The sequence below is a fragment of the Cyprinus carpio genome, chromosome A16, assembly GCF_018340385.1.
Source record: "Cyprinus carpio isolate SPL01 chromosome A16, ASM1834038v1, whole genome shotgun sequence".
NCBI classification, from domain to species: domain Eukaryota; kingdom Metazoa; phylum Chordata; class Actinopteri; order Cypriniformes; family Cyprinidae; genus Cyprinus; species Cyprinus carpio.
This window is the reverse complement of record NC_056587.1, coordinates 6882416-6902684: the sequence shown is the minus strand read 5'-3', so window position 1 is coordinate 6902684 and position 20269 is coordinate 6882416. Positions and strand designations below refer to the sequence as shown.

General features: G+C 35.7%; 1 protein-coding gene across 2 annotated transcripts in view; it reads right to left on the bottom strand.

Annotated features, from left to right (window-relative positions):
- Positions 1-6616: 6616 nt before the first annotated feature.
- LOC109070602 (rap guanine nucleotide exchange factor 5-like) overlaps positions 6617-20269 on the bottom strand; it is a 48433-nt gene continuing 34780 nt past the window's right edge. For both annotated transcript variants that reach the window (XM_042772292.1, XM_042772293.1), the window contains 15 exons: positions 19614-19692; positions 18941-19085; positions 18546-18643; positions 16601-16631; positions 15233-15311; positions 14892-15041; positions 14062-14159; positions 13473-13589; positions 10674-10852; positions 10272-10362; positions 10104-10154; positions 9764-9851; positions 8616-8680; positions 8297-8351; positions 6617-7906 (listed from right to left, as the gene is read on the bottom strand). In XM_042772292.1, coding sequence (XP_042628226.1) covers positions 7788-7906; positions 8297-8351; positions 8616-8680; positions 9764-9851; positions 10104-10154; positions 10272-10362; positions 10674-10852; positions 13473-13589; positions 14062-14159; positions 14892-15041; positions 15233-15311; positions 16601-16631; positions 18546-18643; positions 18941-19085; positions 19614-19692 — 1445 coding nt within the window. In that variant the 3' untranslated portion in view covers positions 6617-7787. The remainder of the gene's footprint in view (positions 7907-8296; positions 8352-8615; positions 8681-9763; positions 9852-10103; positions 10155-10271; positions 10363-10673; positions 10853-13472; positions 13590-14061; positions 14160-14891; positions 15042-15232; positions 15312-16600; positions 16632-18545; positions 18644-18940; positions 19086-19613; positions 19693-20269) is intronic.

Sequence of the window (20269 nt, the reverse complement as noted above, 5' to 3'; positions counted from 1 at the left end):
TTTTTTAAGAAGTTAATACATTTATTCAGCAAGGATGCATAAAACTGATCAATAGTGACAGTGACCACAAATATTTCAAATAAATGTTGTTCTTTTGATCTTTCTATTCATCAAAGAATCCTGAAAAAATTTATCACAGTTTACATTATATTTTTATATTATAAAAATATTTCAGTTTTCGACACTGGTAATAAGAAATGTTTCTTAAGCACCAAATCAGCATATTAGAATGATTTCTGAAGGTTCATGTGACACTGGTCTGATTTAAGATTCGCCATCGCATGAATAAATTACATTTTAAAATATATTGAAATAGAAAACAGTTATATTAAATTGTAATATTACTTGACAATATTACTGTTTTAATCAAATAAATGCAGCCTTGATTAACATATAAGACTTTGTTAAAACACTTATTTCTTACTGTGTCTCCTTCACTGTACTAAGGCTAAAAGGCAAAATGACCAAATAATAATAATAATAATAATTAATAATAATAATAATAATAATAATAATAATAATACTCTGCCAAAAGGAACAAATTTAGACAAACAAAAACTCAAATAAAACACATACACATTCAGATAATACTTTTTTTTTTAACAAATTCTGCTTGTTTTTAATGTAGAACCCAGAATAGTTTAAGTGACACGTTCCAAGCTGCTTATGAACTAAATAAATCCTTTTTATTACTTACTGTCATGTCTTTTCCCACAGTGCTGTATAATTTCATCACACAAAACCATGTTTTTCCTCCTCTGGCAGCATTACTTCACTCACAACCAATTATGGTGGCTCTAGATTTTACCCCTCCCTTCAAAAAAACGAATGTCCTTCATTAAGTTAACCAAACAGAAACCTGTATGTGCGTACACTGAGGATTCATTAGGCGGCAAATGAAGCGTCATGCTAAATGTAATTACACGCGTTGTGTGTGACACCTTACAATGCTTTATAAGTGATCACTGCAATTAGAGCTGATGAAAGAAGCAATTTGCAAAACAATACAGGTACAAATGATGGTGAACCTCTAGCGTCTGTCATTGGTTATTAGACACACACTCACTTGTTCTTCTCTCCTTTACAAATGCACATCATTCGTTCTATTCTCAGGCCAGACTTAAGCCAAGCACAGCAGCAGTTCAGGAAGAGCTTGATCTTTGCTTGAATTATAAATGAAGTGAATTGTCTTTTTGTCTGGTGTAGAACCATTTCAAACGAAAAACTCAATTTAGGATGCTCCCATCACCCAGCATCAGTTCCTCAACTCATACTTGTGAGAAAATCCCTGCATCCCTGCATCTAGCAGAAAGCCCTTTTAGCAGTTTTCACCATGTTTTTTTCCCTCTGTCAGAACTTGCCAACCAGGCTGAAAATAATGCTGTGGGTATTAAACGCAGGGCGCTGAGGGATCAGTTTGTGCTGGAGGTTTGACATTTTGGTGTGTTAATATGTGTGGCTCAGGTACCGTGGGAAGATCTGTGTTATCTGTTCAGAGAGATCATATACGGAGGTCACATCACTCACGAGTCGGACAGGAGGCTCTGCCATACGTACCTTCAGGAGTTCATCAATCCTAAGTTGGTAAAGACATTCTGAGCACTGCAATATACTGAAACACCACACCAAACATATTTGATCAAAGCACTGTTAAATCATCAGATTTTATTTCAAGACAAGCATTTACAAAATAGATTCAAAATAGATTAAATTTCATGCTGACTTTAAGACTCAGTAAGGAGTAATTGTGTGTAATTGTTTTTAAATTGTGTCATCAGTAGTAAAAACTAAAAAAAAAAAAAAAGCTGTCTGTGGATTTTTAAAGGTAATGTAGATTTATAAATAGAGATTTATCTAGCCTTCTAAGGTGCTTCAAATTCTGCAGACAGCATCATGTCAAAATGATTGTGACTATAATGTGTGTCTGTGAACCTCATGTACTGTACCTTTGAACAGATCATGTAAATACTGCAGCTCTGTAGGGCTCTCTAGTGGTGAGGATCTACATTACATGACACAATTTTCCTTGTGATACAAAACAGAAGCTGAATGTATTAAATGTCTTTTGGTTCTCACACACTGAAGACACGTTTGTTGTGTTCAGGCCAGGGTGTATTCCTTGACATATCTTTAATGCTTAACGTTTTATCTTAAGTGTGTGTTTTCTGAAGTGGTGTTTGTGTGAGGTGATTAAGGCTGTTTTCAGTGGTCAGGCATGCAGCCCAATGTTTCCTCACTGAGTCTCATTAGGCCCCAGGATGAGCAGCCATCAATCACAGAGTTTGTATTTAGCCTCTCCACAGAGCTGCATTACTCTCCCAGTGTCCAAAACCAGCCCTGCTATCGATTATCACACACACCTTCATCTGTAACTGAGCAATACTCTGAGGTTTAGCATGGTGAAATGTTACAATGCTGATCAGGACAAAATATTGTGCAGAAGTACTGTATTTGTGACCTAAAATCCTGTCGAGTCACTTGATAGATTGTGTTTGAACTTGTCTTTTGGTTACCAGAGCAGATCTTTAACCACCATCCTCACCCTCTCCAATAATAAACTCAAAACACATTACAAACAAAACAAATCAATCATACCCCATGATACCCCACTACATATATATTCAGATTGAAGGAGAGCGGTTCCTGTGTCCTGGATTCCCAGCTCCTCATGATCTGGACTGATCTGACATAATTATTTTAACATTATGTCATATATTCAGTTTCGTATATTCAATATATTTCATATATTCAGTATGTATACTGGATTTTTCTGTTCTTTTTAAATTGTAGTATTTTAAATAGTAATTTATTTAAAAAAAAGTAATTTATTATTTTCAGCAGCCATTACTCATACAAAAATAATTTTGTTTACAGTCTTCAATGTCACATGATCCTTCAGAAATTATTCTAATATGTTTATTCTATTATTATTATTGTTATTAATTATTTTATTTTTATTGTACTGACCCCACACTTTTGGATATGGTTCTTTGGATATTACAAATAAATAAATAAAAATAACCAACTTTACATTATAGGTGATTCCAATCAGCATATTGGTTACTGACTTCTTTAAAAGTCCTCTACCAATTTCTATTAGTGATTATGTTCTTAAAATGGCTTTCCTACAGTGTATGGATGCAAAACTGTTTTGGTTCTTTTTGGAGGCTTATTTACAGTGTATAGCCACTATTGATGCAGTTTTTCTTCTTCCTTGGTCAGGTGAAGAGTGTTCTGGATGATATGCTGGAGAAGTTACCCGAGGAGTATAATCTTGCAGAGCTCATGTCTAAAAGAGCCGAGAGGAGCCCCTACATCCTGGTGTGTCTGCAGGAGTGTGAGCGAATGAATCTGCTGCTGGCAGAGATACACAGATCATTAAAAGAGCTGGACCAGGGACTGAAGCTGGGAGACCAAACCAGACAAAACAATCAATACAGCTGATTACTGATTATTCAGAACCAGTTGTATTTGAATACTGCACCTGAATGAATTTCTTAACTTTGTTATATATAGAAAAAGTGGCCACCAAAGTCCAGGATGTGAAGTAATGAATCTCACTATGCTTAAGACATAGCTCATGAATATTAATTAGGTACCATTGATATTGCTTGGTATCCTGGATGAGTCATGTATTAATTAATATACTTAAGTAATATTCAATGAGTAAAGCATTCTCTATGGAAAATAAATAAATCTTAACTAGGACATTCTGTTGGGACATTTTTTCCTTAAACTAGATTTTATAGGATTGTACCATTTAAAAAGAACCACAAAGTAACTTTGCTATCACTTCATTTCCTGTGCCTGTTAACATGAATGATGTAATGTCATGCAATTTTTTGTACAAACTCCGCGGCTCCACCTACATCTGGAGATTCCGTCTAAAAACACACCAATCACCTGCAAAGTGGATTATTGCAGGAGTGGCACTGCTTCTGTCTGTGTAAACATCCAACCAACTCCATTGTGCTCACAGAGGTTGACTTACATAAGTAGTATTGTGCTGATCGAAATATATATTTTTGTCTGATGCATGGATGCACGATTAATTGAAATAAAACCCAAAATCGTAAATCGCAAATAGATTTACACTTTGTTACATGTGAAGCACATCTTTTGCACACAAACCTGTCGTGATGCATGTTTTTAGTGTCTCAGAGCAGCTCAGGTCACAGTAAATGATTCCATCTCTACATCTGTATAACATGTATTATCATGCGCAAACCATCTTCCTGTAACTGTAATGAATGATTATAAACCAGCTGTTGTCAACATAAATAAATAGATAAATAACTAAATAAATTTAAGAGCTCCCTGCAGTTTTCTGACCAAATAAAATTTTGATGTATAATCACTAAATTTGGGGCCAAATTGTACAGCCCTACAAACAAGCACAGCAAACTGGTTTGTTTGTTTTTTTTTTATCAGAAAAATCACAATTATATTTTTCCCAAATAGTGCAGCCCTAGTTCTGCAGGACATCAGTACACTATAGAAAAGTTACCATTATTGTATTAACACTGTGCAATACTATGGAAGCCCGTTTCCGCCACTAAATAAAAAATAAAACAAGGTAATTACGACTCTTTGTCTTACAATTCTGACTTTTTTTTCTCAGAATTGTGATATAAAATCACAATTTAGACTTTTTTTCTCAGAATTGTGAGTTATACAGTCAGAATTGTGAGAGAAAAAGAAAATTTGAATTGTGAGATATAAACTCGCAATTGTGAGAAGAAAAATCAGAATTGCATTTCATACCTCACAATTCAGAATTTATATTTCATAAATTCAAAATATAAAGTAAAAAAACCTACAATTCTGAGAAAAAAAAGTCAGAAAAGTCATCAGAATTGTGAGATGAAAAGTTGCAATTACCTTGTTTTATTTTTTATTCAGTGGCGGAAACAGGCTTCCATACAATACTGATGTTGTTATTAAACTTAATTAAATTGAAAGCTGGTTCTTGGCAGCCCAGTGTTTAATGAATGACATGATCTCCTCAGTGAGACTCCCAGTAGATTATGAACAAGGTTCATACTGATTTTCAAATGAGGTGTGTTTGACCTTCCTCTCCTGAATACAGATAGATACTGTGATTCATCTCACGTCGTGACAGAAACCAATTTGTTATCATCTCTGAATGACATGCTTGGTCATGTCCATTCTTTCCCTCATGTGGCCCTTGATGTGATTTGTTAACAAGCTACAGTATATTGATTAACTGAACAATAGTGATTTTGCTCAGTAGTATTTCGGAAGGTATTGAACAGAGTACACAATCACAAATCACATAACATCTGCTGCTGTGTTTGTCTGGGATGGTCCGTACAGTCATTTGCTATGACGCAGAGCTACTCAGGAGACAAGAAAATGATACAGCTGTCCCGGAGAGGGAAATGAGAGGGTAGCACAAGCTGTGGAGCTGTTCCTCCCCTCTCAGTGAGTCCAGCAGCGGCCTCACAGCAAGTAATAATGGCCCAGAGCAGGATGGATCTGTAACTGTTTAGACAATTCATCCTCGGTTCACACCGAGTCAGCTGAGACACACTGTAAGCCAAATAAGCATCACTGAAGAATATTCACACTATTACTGATGCATAATGAGGTCTGGGGTTTATTAGGAAGTCACAAATTGTAGACCCAATGAAATCAAAACAGGAGTTCCATGGCATTTCCTATTAGCTTTGAGGTCCCTATTAAGTGTATATTAGCTCATAGTTAACAAAATTATATTTTAGTGGATGTAAACTGACCCACTTTCACTCTAAAGGTATTTAAACCTTCTGGAAATCATTATTAAAACATTATTTAAAATAATAATAATATAATATTAACCACAGAATTATCAAATTTAGCACTCTTAGGGGAACATAATATTTTGTAAATTTAAATCTGACTAATTTTCAAATTGTCATAAAAATACATTTCAGAAAAATTTTATGAAACGGGGCATAATTTACATAAATCTTCTTTAGAGGACACCAGGACAAATGGCATGTTAATCAGGCATTAAGAAGAAACACAAGTCAATAGGGAAATAAATTATAGATCAATATTCCTATGAAATATGAGATATTCTTATGAAAATGTTGGCAAGTTTACGCCCATTATTACACTTCTTTTTTTCATAATGGTTGGTCCCAAGAACACATTAATATGCAAATTAGATGCAATAGTATAGAAAAGTATAGATACATTGCAAAAAATAGGAATACCAATCTATGGACATATTATGCACATATTGCATAAAGTAAAATGGAATATCAAATCATTCTGTTATATCGTTCATAACATAGTTGAGAATCATCTCTATATATATATATATATAAACTTAGTCCTGGCATCATCGACAAATGACATAGAATAAGATATGAATAAATATATATATATATAAACTTAGTCCTGGCATCATCGACAAATGACATAGAATAAGATATGAATAAAATATATTTTTTTCAAAGTTGTTTTTTTCTTCATTTGTTTCTTATGCTCCAACCAATGTAATGACATTTAAAAAAAAAAACAAGCTTTTTTATGGTTCTCAGGAGGATATGGGCAATACCTTACGTTAATATACATTTATAAAACAAGTAAAATATTAGGCAAAAGATGGATTTGCACATGAAAAAAGTTTTTATTTTTATTTTTTATTATTATTCTTTAATGTCAGGCTCTTAGTGAAGAAAACTAGTGCAAACAGCAGCTACAATCAATCACTGCTAACATTTTTTTTTCTCTCTCTCTCTGAAGGTGAGATGTACACCTTGCTATTGCTTTATAGCATGTTTTTTTTATTATTTATTAAAAAAAAAAGTCTTAGTATTTACAGAGTTCACATGTGAACCTCAGGCATTATCAGACTGGTCAGTCAATGGCGTCACCAAATCCTTCAGACCATCTGATCACATTTACAGTACATTTAAAACCTGTTTTGTTTTCCCTTCTGAATCTGGGACAAGTTTGTTGTGTAATAAATATCTCAATGTCTCAAGTACAACTTATACAAGAAATCTACATATTAGCTTTTTTTAAGCACCATCTATTGTAAGAACCACTGCTCAGTTATGTTCAGTAGGGCTTTTCCAAAAAAATACATCCATAATTTAAAACCAATTATTCATGTGAAAATCTGCTAAATAAATTGCATTTTCCCCCCTAGAAGATACACATTATTTTAAGATATCCTTAAAGTTTATGTGAATTCAACTAATAGTCGCTTTAATCTAGACTTCTACTTCTTGCTTCTGGTAGCAATTCTGCATCTAAAATACAGTGTGCTGCCTTGGGATATTTTTCTGATTGTCTACAAATTGTTTGTTGGCCATGATCTAAAAAGGCATCACATCGTTTTGTGATTTGTGCATGTAGCTCAAATTTCAGACTAATTGGACTACATAGGAATAAAGATGTGGCTATTATTTTCTCATAACTAAAAATAACTAAAAATCTGCCCTACACTACTAAGTGAAAGTGTGCTGTAGGAAAACATTTTTAATTGTCCACATGATGTTTCAGTTCTGTAACTTACAGAATACTGGATCCACTGTGATGTTTCCTGTTATAACAGTTCTGTAGTTTCTTGCAGTTTCAGAAGCCAGTTTTCTATTTCACAGTCTTGCATGATTCAGCTGCTTTGTTCCTTTCACATTGTTGAACTGGCAGAGACTTCTTTGGCTATGCAATACTGTGTTCTATTCAGTGTGGTTAGTGTGAGTGTGTCTCCCCCTAGTGGAGGACTCATCACAGTCTTCACTGGTGGATTTAGGATATATCAAGTAGTTTTATGTCCTGGGCTCAAGTCTGTGTGAGAGCTCAAACAGAGTCTGTTGATTGTCGATGACGTGCAGGTAATTGATGTACGTTCTCACTTCTATGCTGTCCTTCTGGGACAACATGTTTCCTGATGGCCAAAAAGCCAAAAATCATTATTATACCCTATAGAAACCAACACAACAGTAGTGAGGCTGACTTTGAGTGTACTTGAAACCACTAAACTGGGACAAAACCATTTTTTTTTTTGAGTGTAGAGACAGATTTGGGTTATGCAGCAATATGGTCTATGTGTTCAAATTCAAGTGCAAGTGTGTTATTGTTTTAAATGCTAAAATACTTTCTGCTATCTGGCCTTAAAATGAAGAGAGAAATTTGTGGGCCGGGTGGGAAACATGTTTGAAACAGTAATTTCTTTGCAACTTCATTTGGATGTTCTAGTTGGGCTGAGATTATACACTTCAGCAAGGTAAGCAAAACATTATTTTACAGTTATTATCTGTGTGATTTGAACACTTACCCATGTGATCTGTCCGACACTGCCTGATAATGCGCACTGTGTCTGCTATCATGTGCTGCACATAAAATACACTCACATTAGCTTGTTTTGCTCACTTGATGGGACATGACATTAAAGGAATTGTTCACCCAAAAATGAAAATTCGGTCATTATTTACTCCATTCCAAATTTGGAATAGAATGATGGAATAACTTAGGATTGGAATGATGTGAGGGTAAGTAAATGATGACCTAATTTTCATTTTTTGGGTGAACTAGCTATTTAATAATAAAAAAAATAAATAAAAAAAGACCTCTATAAGGTTTAATTGTTCACTTACTAGTTTATCAAAGTTGACTAGGTTGTCGAGAAATGTTTTGTTGCCCTCATGAATGAAGGTGATATCTGTTCAGATAGAATTTGTTTAGACTTCAATACAAAAAGTTTTCAATACAAAAATGCATGCAAAAATCTCTCAAGGACAATCTCTCACCATGTCCTAACCAGATCCCTTCCAATAAATGCTATTTTTGTTTTCAAAAGTGCCATGATCAGACATTTTGTCAATAGCTTGTTTTTTTTTTTTCTGCTGTGTTGTGATCAGTAGTTCTGTCCTCTGCAAAATCTCATTAGTCCAAAATGTCAGCTAGAATGGAAATTCACCCTATTTTCTAAATATATGATTCATCCAAGCATTTATTTGGGTAAAAAAACTTTTTTTTTGTAGAACATTTTTTTAAAGGAAAAATATAAAAATCACTAAATTTCAATTCTTTCATTTTTCTTTTTTTTTTCTTTTTTACATTTTTATTGAACTGTATGGTAAATTTGTCCTATGGTGTGACATAGCAACAAAAAAAAAACAAAAGCGTAATACACAAGTAGCATAAGAGAGATTCATCTTTATTGTTAGAAACTTATTTTCATATAGTGTTATTTATTTAATATGAAATTATGAATAACATTATTTTTCCCCATGACTTGTTGGACATTATCGAGACAAACTTTGACAACAAGACAAAATTTGCTGTCATCTTTTCAAAATTGCTGACAATTAGACCATTTTAAAATGATTGATGATTATATCTCCTCTACTGCAATACACAATTGTTCTTTAAGATCTTTTGAGATTGAAATTGACAATACTAATTATATTAATGTTTATCTTGTGTGATATATATATAATATGCTAGACTCCAATCATGCTGTCCACACAAGTCCCTGCCCTACATGTTTTTTGTTTATTTTTATTTCACTTGGATGTGAATCACAGTACAAAATAAAATCTCTGGCTACTTCTGTTCCATTGCAACATTAATCATCAAATATCTTTTGAACGGCTGTGCTTGCTTCATATTGAGCAGCAGTTTTGTGTTCAGTGTGAACAGATAAATAGCTTCTGGCTGGTTAGGACACAGTGTCACATGCAGATTATTAATAATCTGATGATATCACATATGTTGTGAATCTTAAATTTGATTTCTGCACCTTTCAGAAGCAGAGGCAGGAAAGGGATCTTGGGAGACTTCATCTTCCTGAAGGCATCTCTGTAGGCTTTGTGGTTTAAAGAAGGGTCCTGCGGGTCATGAAAAAGCATTCATGTATACAAATTTGTGGGTTTGTTTTATTTTACACCGAAAACATCTGGTTTGTCTCAAATCTCTTCCTCTGTAACATCACCTGCTGTTTCCTCCCTGGAGGCCAGAGGCTCTGATATGATTACGGCTTCATATATTACATCCTAATGAGCCGTAAACAGCACAAAATTCTCTAGCAGGAGGTGAACTAGCAGGAGGCAACTTAAGATTGTGATGAGACAATCACTTACCGTCAAGCTCTCCAGCTCAGAGAACAACTTCCTGAACTTCCCAGGGACTTTCTGAAATGAGAACAGATAAAAAATAAAAATAAAAAAATCTGAAGAATCGAAGCCGTTACACAGTTCCAGTTTCACAGAGTTTGCAATACACTCTAGCTAGAGTTGGTGTCTTCCTACCTCCCATGTCTGAGTGAGTCGACTGACAGCAGGACTGTTCAGTCCCATAATGATGGCAAATAATGAGTTCAGGTTCCTCTGTGCTTTACAGCTAAAAAGAAAGGAAGATGGCATGAGCATGCTCATCATTTGAAATATTTAAGTAGAACGAAATACAATAGCATATTCAGATTTTTTTTTTACATTTTCTGAAGAAACTTGCTGCCACAATGTCAGGGTGCTCTGAGAGCGTTTTAGCATGCTGCTATGTGATTGCTAGGATGTTTTGAGTTGTTAGGGGGTTGCTTGCTAGCCCAAGTCAAAAAGTTTATGATATTCTTGTGCTTGGATATGGGCTATGGTCAGCTCAAGTCTATGGGATTATTTCACTCAGCTGGTGTGTGTTTGTGAGTGTACACTTACTGTGCTGCGATCTTGATGAATTTCTTGAAGAGCTGCACACGTTTGCAGAGGGTTGGGCACAGGAGCACTTCGGTCATCACCCACTGCTGAGTCTCATTGCAGCGCTGCAACAGCTGCTCCAGTGCCATCGTGTGGCCAGCGCTCGCGTCTCGGCTCTGAGTAAAGTATACCAGCTCTTGCTGCAGAGAAAGGAAAAAAGAAGGTTGTTGAACATTGTTAGAGGTTCTTTTTGGAAGTCGTATTAAACCTTTTGAGTGTGTTTGATTACAAGCCAGCAATGTTCTTAAAATGATCCCTGCCATGTTGAATTTCACGGGATAGTTCACCAAAAAATTGTTTACTCACTCCAGTGTTGTTCCAAACCCGTAAGACTTGCATTCATCTTTGAAACACAAATAAAGATATTTGTAAGGAAATCTGAGAGATCTCTGTACCTCCACTGAAATTCCATTCAACCAAAACCTTGAGACTTCAGAAAGTTCATAAAGATCAGATTTGCCAAAAATGTACTCATCTAAGATGTAGATGAGTTTGTTTCTTCAGTGTAACAGATTTGTAGAAATTTAGCATTACATCAATAAAAGTCACAAGATAGTAATTAATGGGCCATGTAATGGGCAATGAGTCATGTTTTTATTAGCCTTTATTGGGTTTAGCCTCTCATTCTGACGGCACCCATTCACTGCGGAGGATCCACTGGTGATGTAATGTGATGTAATGCTAAATTTCTCCAAATCTGTCTGAACAAGAAACAGAGTGTAAATTATTAGTTCATTTTCATTTTTGGGTGAACTATTTAATCCAAGAGACACAAACGCTTTATATGATGAACATATTTAATTTGTTTTATTTTTCATTTTTACTTTATTTAAATGTAAACACTGCACAACACACATACGTAAAGCACACAAATATGGTAGGCAGAAGCTCAGCTGTACTTGCTTGAGCACTATGAAAACAAACCTCAAAGTTTTAAATGAATGGACTTTTGATGGAGGAACAGAAATGTCACAGAAAAAAAAGCTTAAAGGGGTCATATGATGCTTTTTTAAAGATCGTTATTTTGTGTATTTGGTGAAACAGAATATGTTGACATGCTTTAATGTTCAAAAAACACATTATTTTTCAAATACTGTACATTATTGTAGGTCCTCTGTGCCCCGCCTCTCTCAAACAAGTGGTTTTCTACAAAGTCCTTCCTTCCGACAAGCACAGTCTGCTCTGATTGGTCAACTGACCCAGTGCATTGTGATTGGCGAACACCGCAACCACTCGTTGGAAATGTAACGCCCCTTTCCATAATCGCGAGCTTCATCTTTCAAAATAAATGTAAAGACAGTTAATAATGTCCTTAGTTTTACCATCAGTTCAAGCCTGAAAGGGGAACAGAGTCGCGTGACAGACACAATGATGAAGCTCCTATGTGTTTGCAGTACACAAGCCATGTTTCTCTCTCTCTCTCTCTCTCCAACACACAAACATGTTTCTCTCTCTCTCTCTCTCTCTCACACACACACACACACATACACGACTTGCAAAACATTTGAACAGTCAATATTAAATACTTAAACTAATAACAAAACATACTTACAGTAGCTGATTCAGAAGTGACAGATTGTCGTAGCAAAGTCAGAATTACCTCCTCTCCTAGGTTCACGAAACGGTCGTCCAAAAAATGTGTTGCTGTTCTGTTCTAAGGAATCTTAAAGATTCCTAAATGCATCTACTTTCAGAAGGCCAAATAAAGTGCTTTTGCTTTCACCTAGATACACACAGCCTCTCCCTGACATGGCTGCTTCAACAAAAACTGTGGTTACTGAAACCACGCCCTCTTTCTTTGCGTGAACATTTGGGCGGCAGTACGCAAATATCTCCACATAGTGACGTAGAGATGTGGGGGCGTGTTTGAATGATAACTTTTATAAAGGGGGCGTGGCAGAGTCTTAACTTTTATAAAGAATATCTCTTTTGATTTGAGACTTCAGTCTTTGCACCTTACAGATCTTCTTCATGCACCAAGAGTTTGTAACACTCCAAAGAGAAAGGAAAAATTTAAATTGAATCATATGACCCCTTTAAAGGTGCTGTATTTAGGATTGACACCGAGTGGTTGAACTAGGTATTGCAGTGCAAATTCAAAATATTGGAGAGGGTTTTTTTCACCTCCTCAGACTTCATGAACACAGGTTGCCAGACCGAAGACACAAACAGGAACGAGCGCACTTGATGATGAATAAAATATGCTGTGTTTTCCGCCAACTGGCAACCCAGGGTGCTGAAATACAATTGGGTAAACTGGCAGTGGGCGGGTTTCACAAACCAAAACAAAGATTGACAGTCTGGCCAGGAACGCCAACGAGAATAACTGACTGTAGCATTGTTTTTCAGAAAAACAAGTATGTTAACTTAGCATGTTTCTTAAATATCTGCAAACCTATTACGGTATTTTTATGTTTTAGTAGAGTCTAAATCTTACATACAGCATCTTTAATTTGTGTTTCTCAAAGATGATAAGAATTAAGAACAACATGACGGTGAATAACTGATAACAGAATTGATATTTTTGTGTATTTTGTGTAAATTATCCCTTTAATGTTGGGTTATTGTAGTGCTATATATCCAAAATGTATCTCGTGTTTTGTAGAAAATATTCACTTGCATTCCAGACTGAAATTACATAAAGCAACTGTGTTTGAGTTCTTCAATCCCGTAGTCTATTGTAACTACCTCACTGGTTGATTTTAAATAAAAAATGTCATGGTCTCTAGTGCTGCACTGTCTGAAATGTGAAGACTTTACCTCATGCACGATAGTGAAGAGACTCCAGTCACAGTTTGTGAGCGACACGGCTACATCCCATGTGTTCATGCTCAGCATCTTCACTGAGCGCTGCTGCCCGTTATCAGTGAAGGGACTCTGGGAGAACAGAAGATAGACACCCTGATTGTTATTAATCTGTTCCCCTTAGTGCAAGTTCATTGTTATTTGGAGGATTTAAAGGGGCCATATCATGAAAAACAGGATTTTACTTCCTCAAGATTTTAATATACTATGTATGCATATTCCTGGTTGACCCAGACCATTTATGAATACTAAGCTAAAGTGGGTCAATCACAAATTTTCATAGACATTAGAACCATAAGCATATTAACATTTGACTACCCATTTTTGCATATCAACACCCACTGGACATCCTGCAACTTGATCCAGCATAAGAAAAGGTGAATTATTTTGTTTCTGGCATTATATCTTGGCAGGAACTTAGGTGCAAGAAAAGTTTAGAATACAGCGTGTTTCAAGTTGTACAGTTGTGTGTGGACTTGAACTAATGGTGTGGAAAGCAGGTTTCTTTTAAGAGCAGTTCAGAGAACAGCATTCTGACTCTCACCATGATCTCAGTCAGGTCTCTTCTGCAGACGTGCAGCCTCTCAGCAGCACTGAGTGAAGACGAGAACACACACTGATCTGACTGAAGCAGAACCTTCTCTGGAGAAAGAGAGAGAGAGGAATAACAATGGAGAGCATATCAAAAGGGTAAACAGTGAGCTACAACAGAAATCAGGTAACAAAAAATGTATTTAGAAATAATTTACTTAGTCCCAAGAGCCAATTGGTCAGTAGGAAAAAGACAAATAATAAGAGAGTTCTTACAAAATACTTGAGGCCATGCCAAAAGTGAGTGATCAAAAAAAAAAAAAAAAAATCCTTAAAGGTGCAGTATGTAATTTTGACAGCTAGCGGGTGAAATGGATACTGCAGTCCAAATTCAAAATATTGGCTTCAAAATAAGTTGCTTTTCCTGTCTCCGGTCCTCAGACTCTACACTCATGCGGGTTGCCAGATTGAGAACTGCAGTACGCTGTGTTTTCTGCCAACTGGCAACCCAGTTTGTGGAAAAACTATTGGGTAAATCGGCAGTGGGCGAAATCGCACAGACCAAAACAAAAGCAGACATTTCGACACTGAATGCACATTTTTCGGAGAAACAAGTATGTGAACTTGTTATATCTGCAAACATATGGTATTTTTTATGCTTCAGAACAGTCAAAACAATTACATACAGCACCTTTAAGACAGGCTTTAAGCTCTGTTGTACCCTAATAACTTGTTTAAAAGCATGATGGCACCCCTGCAGACAGGGATGTCTCATAAACAAACACAAAGCTGCAGTGATTTCAATCAATATGAAAATAGACAGATGAATGAACTTGCTCAGACCTCCAGGATACATGACGGCCATCAACACCATGTCGTCTTCAGCACAGTCGAGCCTTTCAGCCACAGTGCTCAGCAGTTCCTGCACGGACACCTCGCTATGGGTCCTTACACTCACGTATGAGTCTATGGTCACATACACACGACACAGCACTGAGGAGAAACACACACACACCCAACACTGCATGAATAAGGCACCAGTTCTCATAAAAATGCTATAAAATAAGATTCTCATGTGCTGTTATTCATAAACAACCTTCCGTGGGTCTCCAGCAGCTCTGCAGGCAGTCAAATCGCTATGAGAGTGTAGGAGAGAAATATGAGGGAATATTTTATGAGCTTACCTTCCTTCCTCTCCCTCTGAGCTCCTCTCACAGGGTGCCAGTTCTCCTTCAGACTCAGCTGGTGGAAAAGAGCTTTATTCTGGAAGATAGTAAATGTGTGGCATTGAGAATATTATTGTTTATGAGAAATACACACACACACACACACACACACACACACAAAACGGTGAAAGCCTGACATTGTACAACTCATCATTTCAGTCTTGAAAATAGTAGTGTTGTTGTTAAGTAAAACTAAAACAATTAAAACTGATTAATGATTAATGAAAACATTAACTGAAATATTTCAATTAAAATACAGATGAAATCTAATTATAATATAAAAAATAAAACATTTGAAATGAACATGTGAATTACTATACTATATTACTATACTAATACTATACATCTGCTAAATGCAAATGCATAAAGGTAATGACTATAATTGCTGAAAAATAAAGTTAAATATTAATTTAAAAAAACAGCACAAAATAAGTACAACTTGGAATACAATTGTAAAAAATAAAGCTAAAAATATCAAAATAAAAGCTAATTTCACCTAATAGGTAAAGCAGCCGCTTTAAATGCTTGAGCTCTTTAAGCAGGATGGATTCTGATTGGCTGACTAGCTTTTGAAAGTGATTTCAACTATAGCGTTTTTCTGTGTTGATATAATTATAGTCGTGGTGTGGAATTAAAACTTTATAGTTATTGTTATTGTCCTTGGTGTGAACGGATCCATATTTCACATTTTAATGCTATTTCTTAAGCCCATTTTGGAAAACCTCTCTATCACCACCTGTGGTTGAAACTTGCAAGTTACTTTAGGATGAAGTTTGTTTTTTTATTATTTTTTTTTTCTTTGTTGAAATGCAAATGATAGAAGTGACAGAAGCCTGAAATGTCCTGCATTTGCTTTTTTAAATCACAAAGTCTCAAGTGTGTTCAAGTGTTAATACAATGACTCTTAAGTGTCAATATATTGATTTCTAAACAAGCTTTCCCTGATACATATCCTCTTTAAAACACATGGAGTTCAATCAAAGAGACAAGTGACGTGACATACAGCCAAGTATGATAAGCCATACTCAGAATTCGTGTTCTGCATTTAACCCATCCAAAGTGCACACACACACCGTGAATACACACCCGGAGCAGTGGGCAGCCATTTATGCTGTGGCACCAGGGGAGCAGTTGGGAGTGTGGTGCCTAGCTCAAGGGCACCTCAGTCGTAGTATTGCCGTACCGAGACTCAAACCCACAACCTTAGGTTTAAGAGTCAAACTCTCTAACCATTAGGCCACAACTTCCCCCGCTAGTACAATGTATACTGAGAAGGCTTCATTGAGACTTTGTGCAGGTAATACAACAGATGGTCTTAACTCTTACCTTCCTTTGTGGAGAGTATTCATCTACCGTGCTGAGGGGTAGTAAGACGAGGGAGACAGAAAAAAACAGAGAAGAATGAGCCAAAGGGATCACTTGCAATATAAATGTGCCATTATATCAATTCTGCAAGATGGCATCTCCCACCCGCTGTGAGGAACGGTCGTAAAAAGCCTTTTCTCATTCAGATCAGGCCTGAATCATCAGCGCTAACATTAAAGTCTGACACAACGTGATTTACTGATTGCCTCATCTAAATGAAAGCGCAAAACGTCCTCATCCATGCACACCTCATTCTAATTAAACAGCCTGATAAAAATGGACAATTGGCGGGAGCTTTATAGTCTCCATATTCCTCATCTGATGCCTCTCTAATTAATCATTGGTCTTTTATGAAGCACCAGCAGGCGTGTGATGTATAGCCGAGTGGTCAACGCCAGGACTTCTGCTTACTAAACAGAAATTCTGATAAAGAGCTCATATGCTAAGCTCTTTGACCTGCTGGAATTCATTCATTCTGCTCAGTCCGGATCAGTCTGATCTGAATATTACAAAGCTCCTTTCCCAATTCTGTGTTAATAAAGTTGAAGGTTTATTCACCCAAAAAGCCTGACCTTGACCTTACTGTAATACTGTATAACCATGGCTGTCCAGGCTTCAGAAAGCAAGGTGATGTGAGACATGACCAAACAAGAAAAAAGAAAAAAAAAAACTAAACGAGAGATTTTCAGTACTTTGTAGAATTTCATAGTGTATTAGTGTTGTAGTGTATTGTAATGGATTAGAGTATAATAAAAGGATAACAAAAATAATTATGAAATTAGATTGTTGTGTGTGTTTGTATATACATATATATATATTTAAAAAATCAGTATTACAATACAACAAATGACTAAACTTGGCATTAATCAGCACTGATTTATTATATATATATATATATATAAGTATATATATATATATATATATTATAATATAATATAATATAATATATATATATATATATATAAGCTGACAGCCAATGAGTCACATGCATTTTTATTGAGAAATGGAAGCTCTAAAATAAGAAAATGCTAATTATTTTAATATAATATAATATAATATAATATAATATAATATAATATAATATAATATAATATAATATAAATATAATATAATATAATATAATATAATATAATATTATTTTGGAATTATGGAAGCTGCATTTAAAAAAAAAAAACACTCAAAAATCTGAAAGGGCACATGCATCTCAGTTTGAATTGATTTTTCTTTCTTTTTTTTGACACCCAGTGTTATAATGTGGCTTATTCCCTTGGACAAAGGTGGTACTAGGTGCTAAATATTGCCATTATTGCTGTCAAAGATTGTGTGCCCTTGACTTCTGATGTAAAATAGTGTGCATTTTGTAGATCTTTCAATGTACAGGCTTGTTGCAGTTAATTTCTGTTGAGAGAAATTCAAAAGAAGCCAAAGTCTTCTAAATCCTTTTCAACAAATTAAAGCTCAGTTAAATACCCACAGCAGAACCTCTCATCTGGGACTGACTGATGAGGGTTTCACATGTCAACAGACTGTGAGATGAGAATCACACACAGCAGAGCTTCTGTGTAACATAATTTCACTCTGCTATCATCTCTCTGTTACTCTATTTCTCATCATGTCTCGCAGGGAACACACAAAGGGAGGAAGTCGAGGAAAACCAAGTCATGTTGGGCTGGAAAAAGGGTTGCATGGAAAAAAACGTCTCCAGCATGATTTATAGAGCATCCCTCTGTCTTTTTCTGCCTCTTAATTTGTTTTTAGGAGCGTGATTGTGCAAATATAATGAATGCATCTTAAAATATCTTCCATAACAACGAGCTTTCCAGAAATCAGTTATGAATGAGAAATGGGTCATTTAAGCCTAATAAAACATAAGCTGTGGTGTGATTGTGGCGATGCGGTGACTCACTGTCTCCTTTGCATCCGTAGAAGTTTCTGAAGTTCTTTCAGATCCTTCTCCAGCGATGGAAACTCATAGAGATCATCCAGAACGTATCTGTACAGAGTCTGCAAATGTAAAATGAACACAAGATTCACATTTTTAGATTGTAAATGGGGTGTAACTTATTACTATGGCATCTTAAAAATTTAGATTAATTTCATTTATATAAATAACAAAAATGGATAAGTGCGCACCATTTCACTGAGATACATGTTCACATGCAGTGTATGATAATGAAAATGTCTGAGGGCATATAAAAATCCTCTGAAGCCAGCAATAATCTCGCGATCTCGTCCTCATTGTAGGGGTGGTGGCATTTTTGTATTTCCAGAAATAATCCCCTCCCTTCTCTCCATCCGTACCTTGAGGAATAGTTTGGCGTGCTCGTTGTCCCGGGGCAGGTCTGTGCACAGCGAGCTCCACTGGGACAGCAGGTGCAGCACTTTTCGTTTCCTAAGCAGAGTGTCTCTCCCCTCCTCTTTCATCCTGTCTTTCTTTGAACAATAGGTGGACCAGGAGCAGTTAAGGCATCAAATCTATTCCAGCATGCTAGACTGCTCACACACGGTTCAGAGCAAGCAGGAAATGCCTGCGGCTGAATTTTCTGTGTTAAATTAAAATAACATCGGTAACATAAAATAAAATTAATTGCGTGCCCTCGGCTAAACAGCGTGGAATTTGTTAAGTGATTTAACGCCAGCTAGATCGTGTTGTTAAGATCATGTAAAAGAACATGTGTAACATAGTGAATAAATTACATTTTAAAATATATTAAAAATGAAAACCATTCTTTTAAATTTTATTGATATTTTGCAATATTAAAGTTTTTACTATATTTTTAATCAAACAAATGCAGCCGTGGTCAGCATAAGAGACTGCTTTTAAAAACATGAAAATATTACTGACCCCAAACTTTTAAGTGGTTGTTTATATTGTACTGGAAGCACAGCTCACCTTTAAAGGCAGCTGTTATAGCAAAAACAACATCAGCAATGAAGCATAAGAGAGCATGTGTGCATATCATGAGAAGGATATTGACCGAGTAGTGCTTGGCACAGGTCACTGGTGGACATAATCACAGGGTACGTCAGCAGAAAGTCATCCAATAGATTCTCTGAAAAAGAACAGAACATGTAACACATATTAGACATTTTAGTAAGAAAACAACACAAAATCATGAAAAACTCTGGAGAAACATCATAATGAAAAATGCTTTTATGATTTTAAATGAATATTTCACCCTTATGTCTTTTCAGTATTATTCGTTTTGTCAGAGGAGACATTTTGAAGAATGTCTATGCTGCTCTTTTTCAAATAATGATGGTGGATGGGGCTCGAAAAAAAGCATAAATGAATCATATGATCATTTCATATGACTGAAGTGCTATACAAGTCAAGTCATACAATTTCTTTGTATGTGAAAAAACAAAAACAAAATATAATTCACTGAAAAATAATTAGTTGACATCTGTAGTCACCATTCACTTTTACTGTATTGAACAGAGCAGCTTGAACATTCTGTCAAAAATCCTTTTTGTGTTCCATGGAAGAAAATATGCTTTACGAAAGACATGGAGATGAATAAACACTGGCCAACATTTCATTTTGGGGCAAACTATTCCTTAAAACTGGATGGTTTCACAAAGTAAATCACCGCAGCTACATTGAGATGGTAAACGTTAAGACTCTGG